This window comes from Neolamprologus multifasciatus, chromosome 15, assembly GCF_963576455.1.
Source record: "Neolamprologus multifasciatus chromosome 15, fNeoMul1.2, whole genome shotgun sequence".
Lineage (NCBI taxonomy): Eukaryota > Metazoa > Chordata > Actinopteri > Cichliformes > Cichlidae > Neolamprologus > Neolamprologus multifasciatus.
This window is the reverse complement of record NC_140453.1, coordinates 11,361,305-11,378,458: the sequence shown is the minus strand read 5'-3', so window position 1 is coordinate 11,378,458 and position 17,154 is coordinate 11,361,305. Positions and strand designations below refer to the sequence as shown.

The following is a 17,154-nucleotide window of genomic DNA, read 5'->3' as shown; positions in this document are numbered from 1 at the left end:
TTTTCCTTTTGAAGGGTTTTGTGTGTACTCGTTGCGATAATGATCTAACAGCAGGCACCTCTCCCGGTAGTCATGCTCTGTGTATTGCCACTGGATGAAAAAAGGTGGACATGGACCAATGCAGAACACAAAGAAGCCCTTTCAGCCACTCTTTTTTAAAATAAATGAATGAAACCTTGCATGCAATGTAAAAAAACAACAACAACCCAACGACAACAAAAAAACACAAACAAAAACAGACTGATTTATTGAGATTATATTGCTGAAGTTCTCTTGCTCTTTTTCTGCACCCCTATAAAAGGTAGATCTCAACAATCCAGATTCCCCTAGATATGGAAGATGTGGATTTAAGGTGCTAAAGTCACGTCTTACAGATCCTCATTACCCAAGCACACCATGCTGTTGAATTTGCAGCAATGTAGAACTGCAGATTGTAGACAGAAATGACTATGGCTCTCTGTAGCAACAATATTGTTATTCAGAGGTGACAGTGACAGCATCTGATAAGTGTGGAGTATGGAAGGCATTACAAGAAGAACCAATTATATCTAAATCTATTATATCCAACGCAATGGACAGTCCACAAGAGAGGTGAAGACGAGTGCAGGCAAGGTGGAGTGGGTGGAGACGAGTGTCAGGATTGTGATTGTGTAACAGAAGAATAGCGGCAGGAGTGAAAGAGAAGGTTTACAAGCTGTAATGTATGGTTTGAAGATGGCAGCACTGGCGAATAGACATTAGGCCGTGCTGGAGGTAACAATTGAAAATGTTGAGTTAGAAACGCGTATGTTAGAGGGACAGCTCAGGCTGAGCGGTTTGGAGACAAAGAGAGACAAAGGTTGAGATGGTTTGGGCAGAGGGGGGGAATTGGGTAGTGTGGAATTGCAAGGAAGGAGGAAAGGAGGATAATCACAGAGAAGATTCACGGATAGTAAAGTTGGATGTGCAGAGGGTTGGTGTGAAAGAAGAGGATGCTAGGGATAGGGTGAGATGACAGATGATTCGCTGTGTCGACAATAAAGGGACAAGCTGAAAGACAAATACAACAAAAAGAAGCAATTATATCACAGGAGTTATGAGAGCAACCATACAAGTCCCATCCCGAAACCCTATGATGAGCAATTCAGCCATTTGGGTGATTGAAGCAGATATGACAAGCTAGAAGTGGATATCACTCAGACGTAGTGGGATATAATAAGTTTTTCAAAACAAGATAGGTTCTTACAAAAGGACACCGTTCTTTATCTGACCTTTTTTCCCCCAACCACAGCAGTCGCCGCTGATAGCCAGTAGAAAATAATACAGATTTTAAGGTGCTTCAATACTGCTTTCAGGAATTGTTAAGTATCAGAAGCTCTGTCAGTCTTTTATATATAGTTAGGATGGAGGAGTTGGGATCACTATGTTTTGTTCCCTTGTTCTCAAATCGCCTGCATTGTTCTGCCACTGAGCTTGTTTCGTGCTGGACATGGTCATGCTTGTTTCCATTATAACCTTGCCTTGAGACCATCTCTGCCCGTCTTCTGCAGTTAATTTTGTGGGTTAGCCTCGCCTCTCAGTACAGTCCTCAGCCTCTATCTCTCTGTCGAAACATAAAACTGATGGGTAAAGTCACACGCAGACACACAAACACATCTTTTGACTTAAACTTCACATGAATATGACTTCGAGCTGTGCGGTCTGTTTCCTGGCTTTGCAGTGCCGATTTCTGCTCACTGGTTGAAAGGGCTTTGATATAGAGAAATAGGATGAACTTTATTACAGTTTTATCACTGGTAAAATGAAATGAAAAAGTTCCTGAAAACAATGTGTCATGTAACTAACAGTGACTCTGGTGCAGGAGAAAAGGTCTCCGTAATTTGAGAGACGAAATGAAAGAAAATTAAAGTAAGACGAGACAAATGGGTAACAGAAGCTACTTGGACTTGAGGTACATTCATCTTTTGGACTTCCCCTGTGGCCATACTGAAAGACTGGCCCTATAATCTCTTTTACACTTATCTTCTGTCTTTAAAGGCTCAGTTAAATTAACTTGCCAAAGTTAAACTACACAACAGAGACTGCAATAAAGAAAGGCAAATGAGTAAGGGGAAAATATATTCACAACTTGCATACAAATAGACAAATGCAGCTTAGTATATTTCAAACTGGAAAAGAGTGCTGCACTCTCATATCTTAAAGTTAAAGCCACCCAAAGTACTTAAATGTTGCTACAAGCTAGCCAATACTTTCAGTCATTGTTCTGTGTTTTTATTATTTTCAAATTAGGCATACTGCATCATTTACTGATGCAGAGACATAACTTGAATGAAACTAACTTTTTACATGTGTGACTTTGATAAGTGGATCTTACATAGTGAATTACTCCAATATGGAACCTTTTATGTGAGGAATGACTAAGAATTTGGATCCAGTTGCTTAGTATTTATGCTATTCTGCACACTGTAGTTGTACTTTGCCTGCCTCTCCGTGCAGACCTGGAAGCGCAGTGGGAATATTTTTATTTCATTTTCTTAATTGATTTATTAGTTCATTCTGCAGAGGGTGAAGAAACTTTGAATAACAGCTTTGGAAGTGTTGGCAAAATCTTGGCTAAAGATCCAAGATGTTGAGGTGATGAACATTGTGAGATGAACAAAACAGTGATATTACATTCTGATTCTTTATTGTGAATCCAGGCCGCCCCATAGCTATTTACATAATGACTTGTTTATTTTATGAGAGGTTATTTGAGGTCAGATGGGAATTTTTGATTTCTCTTTAAAAAAAACAAAAATTAAAGAGGCTGTTTTGTCTAAATTGTCCGTATCCATAACAGATGTTTGATTTTATGCATATTCATTTTTGTAAAAAGACACATCAAATGAGTATCTTTTTTTCCCCAGGTGGATCTAATGAAAAATATCAGCAGTATTCCTCAGCCATTCCTTTATACCAGACATGTTCACTTCCTCAACTTTACAAGGTAATGTCTACAAACGTATTTCATGAGTGTTGGCTAAAACGTGGGGTTGTTTTTTTTTTTGTTTGGGTTTCTTTTTTTGGTTCTTACCGAGTGCTTTTTATTTATCTGTGTCAGGTTCAAGATAGAGCAGCCTGTGTATATCAACATAATCCGGGATCCCATCAATCGCTTCCTCTCCAACTATTTCTTCCGTCGCTTTGGTGATTGGAGGGGCGAGCAGAACCACCTAATCCGAACTCCAGGGATGAAAGATGACGAGAGATACCTGGTGAGAAGCTTTTCTGCAGAGATACATTTTATTTTTGAAAAGCCTTAAGTGCACATGGACTTACTTGCTTAAAGTTCTCGTAGATATGCGTCTTATGGTTTGGGCTTTTGGGCTTTCATTTTTTTCTCTCCTTGTTGTAAATGAAACAACAAGAAACCAAGCTGGTGAATAAATGTATTGCTTTTCTTATAAACAAAGAGGTTTGAACTAACCACAGCCTCGGAGACTAACAAAGAAGAATCATTACCAGAGCGGCAAAAACTGCGGTTCTTCAAAGCTGTTTGCTACTTGAGGCTGGCTGCAAAAGAGTTCCCATAAACTCCAATGTCAAAATGGTCAACTTTACAGGAGAAACATGTTTACGGCATAGTACAAAAAATAGTTTCGGCTTCTGGTGCTACGCTTCAGTTCACTAGAAGGCACCACATCCTCAATTTTGATTTGATGGTGATTCTTAACAGAAAATGACAAGTGGCATAAGGATAGACCGAAGTTTGAGACAGCAGTTTGTGGAAGGCCTCAGTGAGGAGTGGTGGTTGCTCCCAGGCCTGGCAAATCCCCAAATACTAATGAGAGGCGTGAGAGCTGAAAAAGTGGGGAAGGGTGGGGCACAAAATCGTGAACTAACTTATAGTGTAGGAAGGTTTATATAGTCGTCGAACCAGAGGGGGAGTGTATGAGGTGTGATCCCGAACCTGAAATTCAGATAAATAATCTAAAAGACAGTTGTTGAAGAGGTCATTCCTATCTGTTCAATTCAGTTCAGCCCCAACAATCAGATAACCCCCAATGAGCAAGCACTTGGCGACAGCGGGAAGGAAAACCTCCCCTTTAACAGGAAGCAACTAGTTGGGGGGGGGGGGGGGGGGGGGGTATTTGATCTGAACCTTTATTGTGGTTTAAGTCTCTTAGAATGGTTTTAATGCAGTTTTTTTCACAAAGGGCGATGGCTTGAGTAGGTCAATGGTAATGAACATGCTGCCTAAGTAGTCGGTGCTCAAGTTGTTTTTTAAAAGATCTTATTAATATGGTAGACATTTACCACAAACTGGGCCACACGGCCATGACTAAAAAAGGGAGATGCACACAAATGCCAATTAAAAGACTGTTTTTTCATTTATAACAAACAAGGAAAGAACTTCATGCTGTGCTTAGTCAGTATGATAAGAAGTGTAAATAAGTGCATTGGCAAAGAAATGGTGTATGCAGTGTCGGTTAGTGCAAAAAACCCAGAGTCTACCTGCTGTCAGTCACAAACGGTAAGTTACTCAAAACATTTGAGTAACATCCCCAACAATTATTTGTTCACCGATTTAATAACCCCAGTAAAACTCGCTCCTCCAGCAAAACTTACCAAACCCAGCCAAGTATTTTGCAAGTCTATCTTACTTGTTGCTCATGTTGCATTTGCTCAACTGTCCTTTGTTTAACAACCTCCAGCTTGTCCTTTTCCATTTCCAGCTTTTGCCTCTGAATCTCCAGCTTTGCTTTTCCTTTTCATTTGCAACAAAGTGAGTCATTTACATAATTTCCTTAGGGGTTAATAAATTATTCTGACTCCGATGATTCTGATTCTGCTGTTCAAAAGCCAGGTTTCCTGGTGTAACCACACGTGACAGTATTTATGTGTGATCAGCTCTCATTTGCACTGCCACTAACTCTCCTATTTCAGTCAGCTGCAAGTTACTCTCAGAGTTTGTGTTTTCTTTATGACAGTTATCACCAAGACCAGTCAAATCAAGTTTATAATTGTCTGTAAATATCAGAAGGTGAACTGTTGTACAACAATCCAGAAAACCGTCTAATGGTGATGCAACAAATTCCTCCCTGCCATGATTCAGTCTAAGACCCAGGAAGAGAGGGAAAAAAAAACAAAGCCAGCAAACAGCATTGCCCCAGGTCGGTTAGTACATGAAAGATACAACATGTCCCTGAACCAAAGCGGAAAAGCCTCCTTCTGCTTACCTACTTTATGAACCCCTAGTCTTCATTGAAATTAGAGGTGAGCCATTTAAACAGCAGCAAACTGGTGACTCACCTGACACAACCAAAACAAAAAACCTACAACTAGCACAAATGGGCCACGTTGCTATGCCTACAATTCACCTACTATACTAGAGAACCATGCAATCACTGCTAATAGCTCACACCTGCCCAGGTGTCCACACACACGCAGAGCAGCTGTAGGATCAAAAGCTTACCAGACAGACACAGTTCAAATTAACCAACCAAACAAGTCAAATTCAAACAACTCAGTTCTGACTCACAATATATAATCCTGGACACAAGTTGCAGCAAACACAATGCATATTGCATGCTTCACACAAAACATAATGTAATGGCAACAACCCAAACAACAAAACAAAACAGCCACAAACAAATGCATTTAAATAGATAAACTCGTACTTGTCACAAACAAGTGGGGAAGATGCACACAAATGCCAATGAAAAGACTATTTTAAATTGAAAAAAAAAAAACAAGGAAAGAAATCATCTGTGGCGTGTGCAGTCAGGGTGAAAAAATGGCATATGGAAGATTTAGTGCAAAACCCAAAAAACAAACAAAATCCAAAAGGTTATTTCAGATAGGAGAGCCTCCACCCTGCAACTTTGATGGCTTTTAGAAAGCATTGCCACACTGGGCCCAGGTGTTGACAGTGGTATTGATGGGAAATGGGACACAACAGCTCTCCAATGCCAGCAGATAACACCTACACCCACTACAAACAGGCCAACAGGAAGGCAGCGTGGAGTGGGTCATCACACTTAACTCACAGATACTAACCAAACTGGCTAAGGTTAGCTAAAACCTCACCACAATGAGGTCTATGTGGTCATAATTATAGCCCACAAACCACTTTGCAAAAATCAGATGTTCACATGTTTAAATTCAAAAACCAAATCAGAGAAGCTCTCAACAATGAGAAAACACACTCGTAACAGCAGGTGACGCTGTGACTTTGTCAGGGGGAAGACATCTGGTCGCCATGGTGTTCTGATCCCACAATATCCAGTGCCCACAAACTTTAACAGTATTATTTAATGAGTTTAATGAGAAACAAATACTGAACCTTTTTCCTCTGTCTGCTTTTAATGCTGGTCCCAGTGCCCCAAACCCATTTGCTCTCATATTGACATTTGCTAAATCAGTGACAGAGATGCTTGTGATTTGAAATATGAATGCATTAGAAGTGTTTGACAAGCTAACACACTTAGTTGCTATGCGTGAATCACTGGTTTGCCGGTAACAGTGCATTAAATTTGAATAACTTTGGTTGCAGGCCCACTAGTTTCACAACGTGATGCTGAGTAGAGACATGAACTGAAATGTTGCATAATGAAGTCTTATTCTGGTGTTTCCATGATGTAGACTTTAATTACAGAGGCATGTATATTGAGGAATGTTTATACATGCTCTGCATATAGGTAGTAATGATACTATACACTGCACTGTAATTAGCCTGTAGGATCTCTTTAAAAAATGTTAAGAAGAGATGATCCTCCTGACGTTAATATTCTGCTTTAGCCATTTTCCTCTGTATTTCTGTTTGTTGCTGTCTCGAGACAAATTTTAACTTCCTAAATTCAAAAATATAAGCAATATATTAAAACCACACTCTCCTCTCTTTGAAGATGTCCCACATGTGGTGTCGCTCGAGGGTGGATGGCAAATTGTAAACCCATGGCAGTCTGACGCTAACCCAATATATAAATCTGATTAGGATTCGAATTAAAGACTCGATTTACCACATCAGAAACTTGATATCCTACATCTGCCTCACAGAGTTGTTTATCCCTGTAGCACCATACTGAAGTCACTGCATACCATTTTTTAACTCTACCTACCATTTGGAAGCATACTGTAATTTTCAAGCTACTATTTTTTGATCTTTGTGTTCACTCCATTCCCTTATATACTTTTTAAGCAGATGACAGTTAAAAGTTAAAAGTGAGACGAAGCTTCTGATCGGAGGTCGGAAATCCCCGCTGAAGTGAGACGCCCAAGCCTCATATGAAATTTAGGGGGAATCCAACGAAAACGGAAAACGTTGTGTCAAAACAAAAGTGAGGTCAAAACAAAATCGTATTAATATTTGTTCAAGATTAGGCACAAACTCTTCTCATTCTTTCCTCCCACAGTAAGTGCTATGAGAGACCTAAAGGGTTCAGGAGGCTGTTCTGAGAAGCTAACAAGAGGAGCGAATGTCATTCTGGCTTGAGTCTGACTCGCTGTAATTAAGTATTGCACTGTTTGCCCTGGAGTTTTGGACCATGTGAGTTGAGTTATTAAAGTATGCAGACCACAGGGGCCCCTTGCTACAGTTAAAGGAGAGGGGAAGGCTGTGTTGTCATCGACTAGCCTACCTGTATGTGCATTTAGCTTTAGATACACTTATGAGGAGAAAGTATTCCAGAAATAGTAAAGAAAAGTACATTTCTTTTAGATTATTTTAACGCTGGTGCTTAATCCTTTAATTGAATATAGTTTAGGTATGCTGTGTTGTACTTAAATCACTAGAGTGTCTTATAAGGTTTGAAGTAACTGACCAAAAGCTCTGAAAATATCAGGAATTAATATGTTGATGGTGATCCACAGGTTTTGTCTTACTGTACTGGCATAAAGTGTCTCGTGGCAGCATCTCATAAATCAAAACTTTTTCAGGCTCTGTTTTCCTTTCATTTCCTACTTTGCTTTTTATGTTACATTGCTGCTCCTGGTGTTATTTTTGTACTGTCTTTATTAGCAACAGCAGCAACCTAGTTCTAGTATCTAATCAGTAAAACCAAAAAAAACAGTTGTTGCAAAAACATACCTTCCATCTGCACGGTGTACACGGCTGCTGAAAACAGTACACACTGCAGAATATGCACAGAAATGTATTATATGCAAAAAGATACATTTGGGGCTTCATGTATCAATTGATCAATCAAATATTTATTTCAAACATATAAGCAACAAATTAATAAACATGAAAAACAAAGAATATCAAATCAGTGAAAGGCATCATATTCACACGACCATTTCCTTTTGGAAAAAGAGGAGGAGGACTGCATTGATTCTTGGCAAACGAGTCACCTCTATAGGGAGATTAAGTAGGTCTTTCACGGTTAAAGTTTCATTGACAGTATTGGGAAGATGAATGTCCACACTATAAGTACAAATTCAAGTATGTACGGAAAGAGTACCCCTAATGTAAAGAATCACCCCTCAGACTGGGCATGGCTGTATCCTCCACCTGGTGTGCTTCAGCCCTGCTTGCCCTGTGTTGGTTTTGTATGTGAGGTGTTGATGAAAGAGCGCTGTCAGTTGCTAGCCGGGGCCGAGGGAGCCTGATGCACGTGTTACTGAGACATTCCTGTGGTCGGCTTGGATTTTCCGTCAGTGCCCACACCCCCTTTTACATACACACATGCTACTTTATACAAAGGCATGCACTGGTCAGTTGAACATAGCATGCACACACTTAATCACACTCAGACACACATGATATTTACCACATGCGCAGTTATTTTGTGAACCATTATGCGAATTTAAGTTGCTTTAAAATGCCAACTTGGAATGATGTGGTTGGATAATTTATATTGTATTGAGCTGAGTGTTTGATTGTTTCGTGTTTGTGTGTGTGCATGTTTTTTTAGGAATTAAAACAAAATACAGATGCATCCGCTGTCAGCACTAAATCAACCTCTGTCTTGCCGCAAAGTACAAAGTGCATGCGTGGCAGCCTACATATGAATACGCTTGCAAACACTTATAAAAAATCAGTGTCTGTCCTGACTGAACCTAAAGGGCCCAGCTTTTTCTCAAGACTTGGAAATACTGGTTCGAGCAGATGAGATTCCCACAGTAATTTGAAATAATCCAACATTTAAAATGACAAGTAGACTTATTAAATAAATACACAAATTATATTGGAGGGTTTACTGGCACCAGTCTTGCCTTAGCCTGCCTTGACTACAATAACAGACAGGTGGTGTGTCACACTGTTGGCCTAAGGCACAACGAACACATGAGGTTCACTCATTACAGATTTATTTTTTTTAAATGAATTTCTGTGGTTTGTGTAACATAATTATAATCAGTGTTTTGATATTGAGGAAAAGCATGAGTGCAAAGCATAGGTCCTGACTCTTTTAATAATTAAAACCTAATTTGTCTTGCTGCCTTAAATTTCTTTAAGGACACACTGCAAACTATGCCAAGATATGTCAAACTTTGGCCTTTTAACAGATTCGACTAAAGACATGGGAACAAATTCTGTTTTCTTGTGACAGACTGCAAGTAAAAAAAGTGCCTAAAGGTAAAGTTTTAAATAGTTTCTTTGCTATTTTGTCTGTTTTATGTAGACACGACGCTGGTTCATCCCTTGAGTTAGATGCCTTTTCCTGCTTGAATGATTCATAGGTCAGTGTTGAGTGGATTACCAACATTAAATATTAAATTCGGTCCGGAAGCCTCAAGACGATTTTGTAAAATTACCAGAAAAATAAGTGTAATGGTTAAGCCCAAAATAGGCCTAAAACTTAAAGAATATTAAAATTACAGTTATTACCTCTAATCTTTACTAGAAATGCTGATGTACCTGTTTAAATGGCACCCACTTGCTTATGTGTTCAAAAGATTAACTCAAAAAGCAAAAGTGTCTTTCCACTGCCTCCAGATAGCAAATACAAACAAAAAGTTCTTTTTTTGTTTTCTCAAATTTGAATGCAAAACATCCCATGGGAAAGGTTAACATCATCAATTACCCCTGATTTAATTTATGTCTACATTCCATTCAGTGAAATGGGAGACCATTGTACAGATTAGTGCCTATTTTGCTACAGTTTCTGTGAATGCTCTGTTGGCATAATCCACAGTGAGAAAAGGAACAATGAGCTTGAGTGTGCACACAGGAACTCTCTTTGAAATACTAATAAGGTTTTCTAAAGAGAGTGCGTATTGTCTGCGCGTGTGTGTGTACGTGTGTGCGTTGTTGTATACAAGCTGTGGCTGGATTCCCAGAAATCGCCTAAATGTTGACGCATGAGGGTCTCTGTCAGCGAATGTGCCACTTCCTGTCTGTTTTTGTTGGTTTTAGTGTATATGGCTTTTGCATCAAAGAACATACTCATAATTGATGAAACTGGATCTACTCACATCACCATTCTTTAAATAGAATGGCGCTTCGTAAACCTGTCATTAGTACCTGGGGATCTGCCCAGTCCGCAAGCTGCCTTCCAGTCCTCACTGAGGCCTTCGCCAAAACCGCCGTCTAGATCTCCATTCCTGGATCTAGCTTTATTCCACCTACTGTTTTCCTTCAAGAAACAATGTTTTGAAGATGTGGTCCGTGCTAGTGAAATGAAAAATGAAAGAAAAACATGGCAAACTTTACGCAAGTCTGCGCAAGACTCGTACACTAACAATAGTACAGTGCTGAACTTTTCTTTTTTCCCTGAAGGTTCCTCTGGGGTATTGTTGTGGTTCCCTTTGAAGGGTTTTCCAGTCTTTTGCTTCACTGATCACCAATAAGTCCTGTTCCCAGTGCACAGCTGAGAGGAGTCACTCATAAAGTTCAAACACACCCTGCAGCCACTCTGTGAATCAGAGGCACAATTGTACCACAGTTTTCAGCCGCAAGAAAAATCTAGCTAATCAAGTGAATAATTTATTTCATTCCAGCGCATGCTGCACAAGGCTTCGTCTTGTGATTGCAGCTTAGATAGATGCTAAAGTGATATCACTATTACAAATATCAAGTCCATGATATTGTAGTTGAGTCTTTTCTCCGTTTGGAGCCTTTAAGTCATTTCACTTGCAAGTATTTCAGACTTTATGTAACATCTACTGCAATCCTGCCTCTCCTACAGAGGATCCAGGATCTTTCTCGCATTTGGCTTTTGGATTCAGTTTTTATTTATGTAGTCTGAGAACAAAGGTTGTACAACCTTAGAAAAAGATGTTTGAGACTGTATGAAAATCCCTGAGCAGACCTGATGGCAACATTTTTCAATGAGGTGTTCTCGTAAAGCTTTTATATCATGCCAGAAAATACAACTGGAAATAAATAAGTCGAGGCTAATAGAAACATTAGCAATGAGTGTGCAAATGTCTCCAAGACACATAAACACTTAAGCATATAAACATGCTCTTCTACACATGGTTTATGCCTTTTTCTATGTTTACACTCCAGTCAGCATCTCTGTTTCAAGCTTCCTATTGCACTCAGATGATTTCTTATGCCACACCTGCAGCAGCAGGAGCAGCAGCATGAGGCTCTCTGACTTTTGTCCTGTCGGACTTGGCCATTTTTGCGATGATCCATGTTAGGCTTAGACTATTTTTGCCAAATTGCTGTTTAAGTTAGTCATTACAGAGCCATTATGGTATAAATCTAAACAACAACCTATGACGAAATGTTCAAAATTTGCCTCATGCATGTAGTCTGGTGCTACTGTAGGTGACATATTTGAGCGCAAGCCTTGTGCACACATGTGCCTGCTGCTGTGTGTGGATGTGGATGTGAGCCATGCTTCGTGGAGTGTTTTGTTGCTCAGGACTTGTTGCTATCCCTGAGGCTTACGTCACCTGACATGGATTTGACTGCTGTTTCCGTGGCACTCAGTCGCTGGCCAGCTTCACTCCTGTCTTTTTTCCATTCATTACTAAATAGCTTTTCAGATAAGTGGTTTTTCAAGTTTCACAACTCTGGTCACATTATCTTAATCGTGACATCTTTAAGTAAGTTAAACACGAATTCATTTGAAATTACTTTGTCTTCCTATGTGGTATCATAGCCTATGAGATCAACTGAGATGAGAGGGAAGAGCTTATCTTTGTGCACAAGATATGGTTTGACAAAGCACTTTGGCTTGTGGGGTAATGACCGGCAAGCAGTCCAGGTTCACGGCAGTGCAAGTGAATAGCTTCCTCTAGTGGTAAAAAGAAATAATTGCAATTCTGATTGAGATCAAATTCACTGTAAGTAGAATAGAAGACATTTAAAAAGCATAAATTATTAGTAAAGCAAAAATATAAAGACTCATATGTGCTTGTCTGCTTTCAGGACATCAATGTTTGCATCCTAGAGAATTACCCTGAGTGCTCCAACCCAAGGGTTTTCTACATCATCCCCTACTTCTGTGGACAGCATCCTCAGTGCAGGTATTTATGAGATTTTGTCAAGTTGCATTACAAAAGCTTGGTAATATTTCTTTCCAAGTAATGCTACTCTAGTGCAAACTTTCTCTTGGTCTTATTTTCCTTCTGTCTCAAACAGAGAACCAGGAGTATGGGCTTTGGAGAGGGCCAAACAGAATGTGCTGGAGAACTACCTCCTTGTGGGGATATTGGAGGAGCTGGAGGACGTTCTGCTCCTGCTAGAGAGGCTCTTACCTCATTACTTTACTGGAGTACTCAACATCTACAAGAGCCCTGGTAGCTGCACCTTGTGATATAGAATGTTTTATGTTGTCAGAGTATCGAGTGAATGTTTTCCTATACAAGACAATAAGAAAGTCTTTAGCATGGTAACGTGATCAACGTAATTAGAATGTGAATAGTTTTGCGGGTATTTTGTCACAAATTTGCATAGCCTGGTAGTGACCGTTAAAATGCTCTAACTTCCACACAGGACAGAGTTAGTTCTCATGATTTGATTTATGCATACCTTTTTTTTAATGCAGTTCTGATCACAAGATACAGTTTATCTGTTTATTTTGAGTATCATAAAAATGTGCTATTACATGATTTGGGGTGATCTTTATTACGAAAAATATTCAGTGACTTCATACAAAAGGTAGCAACACCTTTTGTATGAAGAAGAGTAATGTGATTTATCAAAAATATCACCTTTATAAGAGCTGCAATAAGAGTTAGGTAGCAGAGGTACCAGATACAGACAAACAAACTGGTGATGGCTAACCAACAGGACATAGTAGTGGTGGACAAGCAGAGCAAGAAGGCCATAGTGACAGATATAGCTAGGAAGAAATACCAAGAGCTCCATGTTATTTTTGTCCAGCTTAGCAAACTGCTTGTCATGATGACTTAGTAGCAAGATATCTAAATAGATGAGGTGATATATGAATCGTTCACATTAAACATCAATCACTTGCTACTTAACTGGAAAAATAAGTGGCTTAAGATGATGATATATGATATAGTTATTAAGTAATTTCCTGTCTAAATAAATGTGCTTGAAACTTTTTTAAAACATTTTGATTTTAGTTTTTGCTGAACTTTTTTTGTCTCTCCATCATTTTGTTGCAGATTATAGGAAAATGGGAAACATGACGGGCACTGTGCGTAAACAAACCCCCACTTTAGAGGCCCTGCAGGTGCTGTATCACCGCATGCGCTATGAGTACGAGTTTTACAACTTTGTCCGTGACCAGTTCCACCTCACGAAGAAAAAAATCGGCCTGAAGTCTGTTTCCAAACCCCCCGCCTATTCAAATGATTTCCTGCGGCAACTGGCCCTTCGAACCCCAGAGCCTCTGGATGAAGACGAGGAACTGGAAACGGATCTGGAGGATGCAAATAGCTGGCTGGTTCATCCCTAAGGGATGCTCGATGAACATTAGACGCAGCCACGTAACGGCTGCTTAGCTAGGACTGGCTAAAGAAAACTGTACCCTGAGAACAAAGGGGAGGAGTTTCAATCTTTCAGCGTCACCCAGAGAAGTGAGGTGCAACTCCCAACCTGACAGGCTCAGCACTGAAGACTGTAGAGTTGAGAAACTGGATGGACAAAATGCTCTATTTATAAATTGACCAAGGGCAATGGGAAATAATATTCAACTCAATCTGCTTGACTCAAGTTTTCCTTTTTATAATTTGGGCTTGTTTTCGGGTTCGTGTAAAAACCATACTGTCGCTGTCATCTCCAGGTAGAGATTAGTGCAAGATCTGGACAGCTAACTGTGATTGGAAATGTGCTAAATGTTATCGCCAGGTTGTTTACTATAGGAGAGGAATTAAAGGCATTTCTCAAGACAGATTGTCAAAGGAGCTTGCAAAGAAAAGCGTCTGGACTTCTTTAAGTTACTTGAAGACGTTTCACCTCTCATCTAAGGTCAAATGGTGTGGAGTCCCAGATTTAAACCTAGTGGGAGTATCCCCCCACAGAGGGACAAAAGGACCCCCTGATGATCCTCTAATCGCCTGAGCCAGGGTGTGAAACTGGGTGTGGGTCCCAATCAGCCAGGGTTTCGGGTGAGCTCTTTGGGAAACCTGGCCCCACCTTATCATGCGAATTCCTGAGGTCAGATGGCCCAGGATGTGAGTGGGCGTTAAGGCGTCTGGGGAGGGAACTCAAAACTGGATTATAGATGGCAGACAGTTGGTGTGGTAAACCACCGCCTCTGTTCAAAGATGGTCGCTCACAGTGGACATAGATGGCTTCTTTCACTGCTCTTTCAAACCATCTGTCCTCTCTGTCCAAAATGTGAACATTGGCATCCTCAAAAGAGTGACCTTTGTCCTTTAGATGCAGATGGACAGCTGAGTCTTGTCCCGTGGAGGTGGCTCTTCTATGTTGTGCCATGCGCTTGTGAAGTGGCTGTTTGGTCTCTCCAATGTAGAGGTCTGGGCATTCCTCGCTGCACTTTACAGCATACACCACATTGTTAAGTCTGTCTTTTGGAGTTTTGTCTTTCGGGTGAACCGTTTGACCTTAGAACTGAAGAAGCTGCTCGGATGAGAGGTGAAATGTCTTCAAGCAACTTAAAGAAGTCCAGACGCTTTTCTTTGCAAGCTCCTTTGACTACAATGACCTGGATGACTGAGAACCTTCACAGACTCAAGACAGATTACTACTTTATGAGAGGTTTAATGTCCTGAAAGCTGGATGTTGTTGTGAATTTTAAAAAGTGCCATAAGCCTTTTAGGTATATTAGTCTTCCAGGACTGTTGTCAGACCTTATTGAGGGTTCTGGGATTTGTGTGGCAGAAAGTTCTGTGCACAGCTGGCAGAGTTGTGACATAGTCAGTTCATTTGTTTTAGTATTGGTTTATAACATTTTGTGTAATTTGTTAAATACTATTAGGTGTAAATGAGGGTTAAACTGCGAGCACTCAAGTATGAATTCAGAGAATTCCAAAAGTGTGCATGAATGATTGAGTTTGACCAAACAAGCTGTGTATTTTAGCAAAGATTTATTATTTGGGACAGGCTATATGTTGATACTGTAGAGTGAGTTAAAAGCCTTTATGAAGCCTAATTTGTATTCCAAAGTTTAAAAGATTGAGCTTGCCAAATAGCAGTTTTTTTTGCAAAACTGTATGAATACACTGCACTTTGTGTTAGGTGACATTTCCTTAACATCTGCAGCAAAATGAGGGATTTGGTCACAACTGAATGCTGATTTGCCTGTCATTTCAACTCAGATTATTTGCTGTTTAAGGGTTTTCTGTATATTAATGTTATCATCAAAGTGTGTGAAGTGTTACCAAGCCCAGTTAATACTTATTTCTAATTATCCAGCAGCTCCACAGTGCTTTTTCATCACAGATGTTTAAAAAAACCCAATTAACCATAAGCTATTACGTGACTAGACATTTCACTCTACCATCTTAATCTCTGTTCTGTGTATCTTCATCATTATGTTCCGTGTTTTGTTTTTTGCTAGTTTTATTTATTGTTTTCTATTCATTTGCATTCCATATAAAATTCTCAGGAAGATAAAAAAAACGCTCACATTTTTTGATGTTGTTGTTTATGCTGGTGGCTATAAAACAATTTTTGGCATTTAAGGGTGTCTAGAATGAACAATGGACAATGAATGAACAACTAACAAAGACCGTCAATAAATGTCCTCTTACTATTGCAGCTATTGCCCCTGTTTTACTTAAAAATGGTTTTGATACAGAAAAAAACGTACTTTTTACAGACTTATTATGGTGACCCCATTCGGAGAATTGCAAACTATATGTATATATATAATATGAAGAACCTTTGTTTAAGAGAGGGCATTCACTCACTGACCACTTTAAAAAAAAGAGGGGCCCTTAAAGACAGAAAGGTAATTTAGGGGACGCTGAGGCATGTTGTTGGTACCATGTTTTGGGATTTTTCCCACACCACCACAGGGTTAACAGAGGAGAGTCAGAAGAAAATGGAAAATATCCACTTGGCAGCATTTCTCTGGGTGACAATGCCATGCTGATGTCGGAGGTCAGAAGACAATGGCCATACCACTTCAAGCTAAGTAACTGTGTAACTCGGGGCATGAGTTACTATACATACCTAGCATGCAGCTATGTATGCACAAGAGTATTTATTCTGGCATGTCAAATCTTGAAGCAGATGGCCTAAAGCAGCCGCACCAGGTGCCACTCCTTTAAGCTAAGAACAGGAAACTGTGGCTACAATTCAACAGGATATTGGAAGAATGTTGCCTGATATGATGAGTCTTGAATTCTGCTCAGACATTTATGGTAGGACGTAAACATAATGAAAAGCATCCTGATCTATACCGCCTTATATCAATGGTTCAGGCCACAGATGGTGTTTAAATGGGGTGTGGGATATTTTCTTGCCGTATTCTGGGCCCTGAACAGTGTTTAAATGCCACATCTTACCACTGCTTTATGAGCACAATGTGTGAATATTTCCAGCACCTTGTTGAATATTTGCCACAAATAACAAAAGCTGTTCTGAACACAACAGGCGCTCCAACCGAATACTAGCAAGGCTCACTTAATAAAGCGTAAATAGTCATCACTCATTGTAATACTCAAATGTTTTTTATTTAAAATCTTGAAAAATTTGAGTGACAAAATGTTTTTGTAAATATCCACAAACATTCGTTGCATTTTCAGAATTTTTGCACATCGTCAACAACGGGAAATAATCACTTACATGAAGCAGATTGATAACAACAGTGAAGAAAAAGCAGAGTGTCCGTGCATGCATGCTGTGAGGACATAAATCTG

The 17,154-nt window shown here is 39.7% G+C and overlaps 1 protein-coding gene across 2 annotated transcripts in view; it reads left to right on the top strand.

Moving 5' to 3' along the window:
* Window positions 1–14,495, top strand: part of usta (uronyl 2-sulfotransferase a) — a 56,968-nt gene extending 42,473 nt beyond the window's left edge. For both annotated transcript variants that reach the window (XM_085132846.1, XM_085132847.1), the window contains 5 exons: window positions 2,886–2,965; window positions 3,080–3,233; window positions 12,284–12,381; window positions 12,497–12,654; window positions 13,489–14,495. In XM_085132846.1, coding sequence (XP_084988972.1) covers window positions 2,886–2,965; window positions 3,080–3,233; window positions 12,284–12,381; window positions 12,497–12,654; window positions 13,489–13,781 — 783 coding nt within the window. In that variant the 3' untranslated portion in view covers window positions 13,782–14,495. The remainder of the gene's footprint in view (window positions 1–2,885; window positions 2,966–3,079; window positions 3,234–12,283; window positions 12,382–12,496; window positions 12,655–13,488) is intronic.
* The last annotated feature ends 2,659 nt before the right edge of the window (window positions 14,496–17,154 follow it).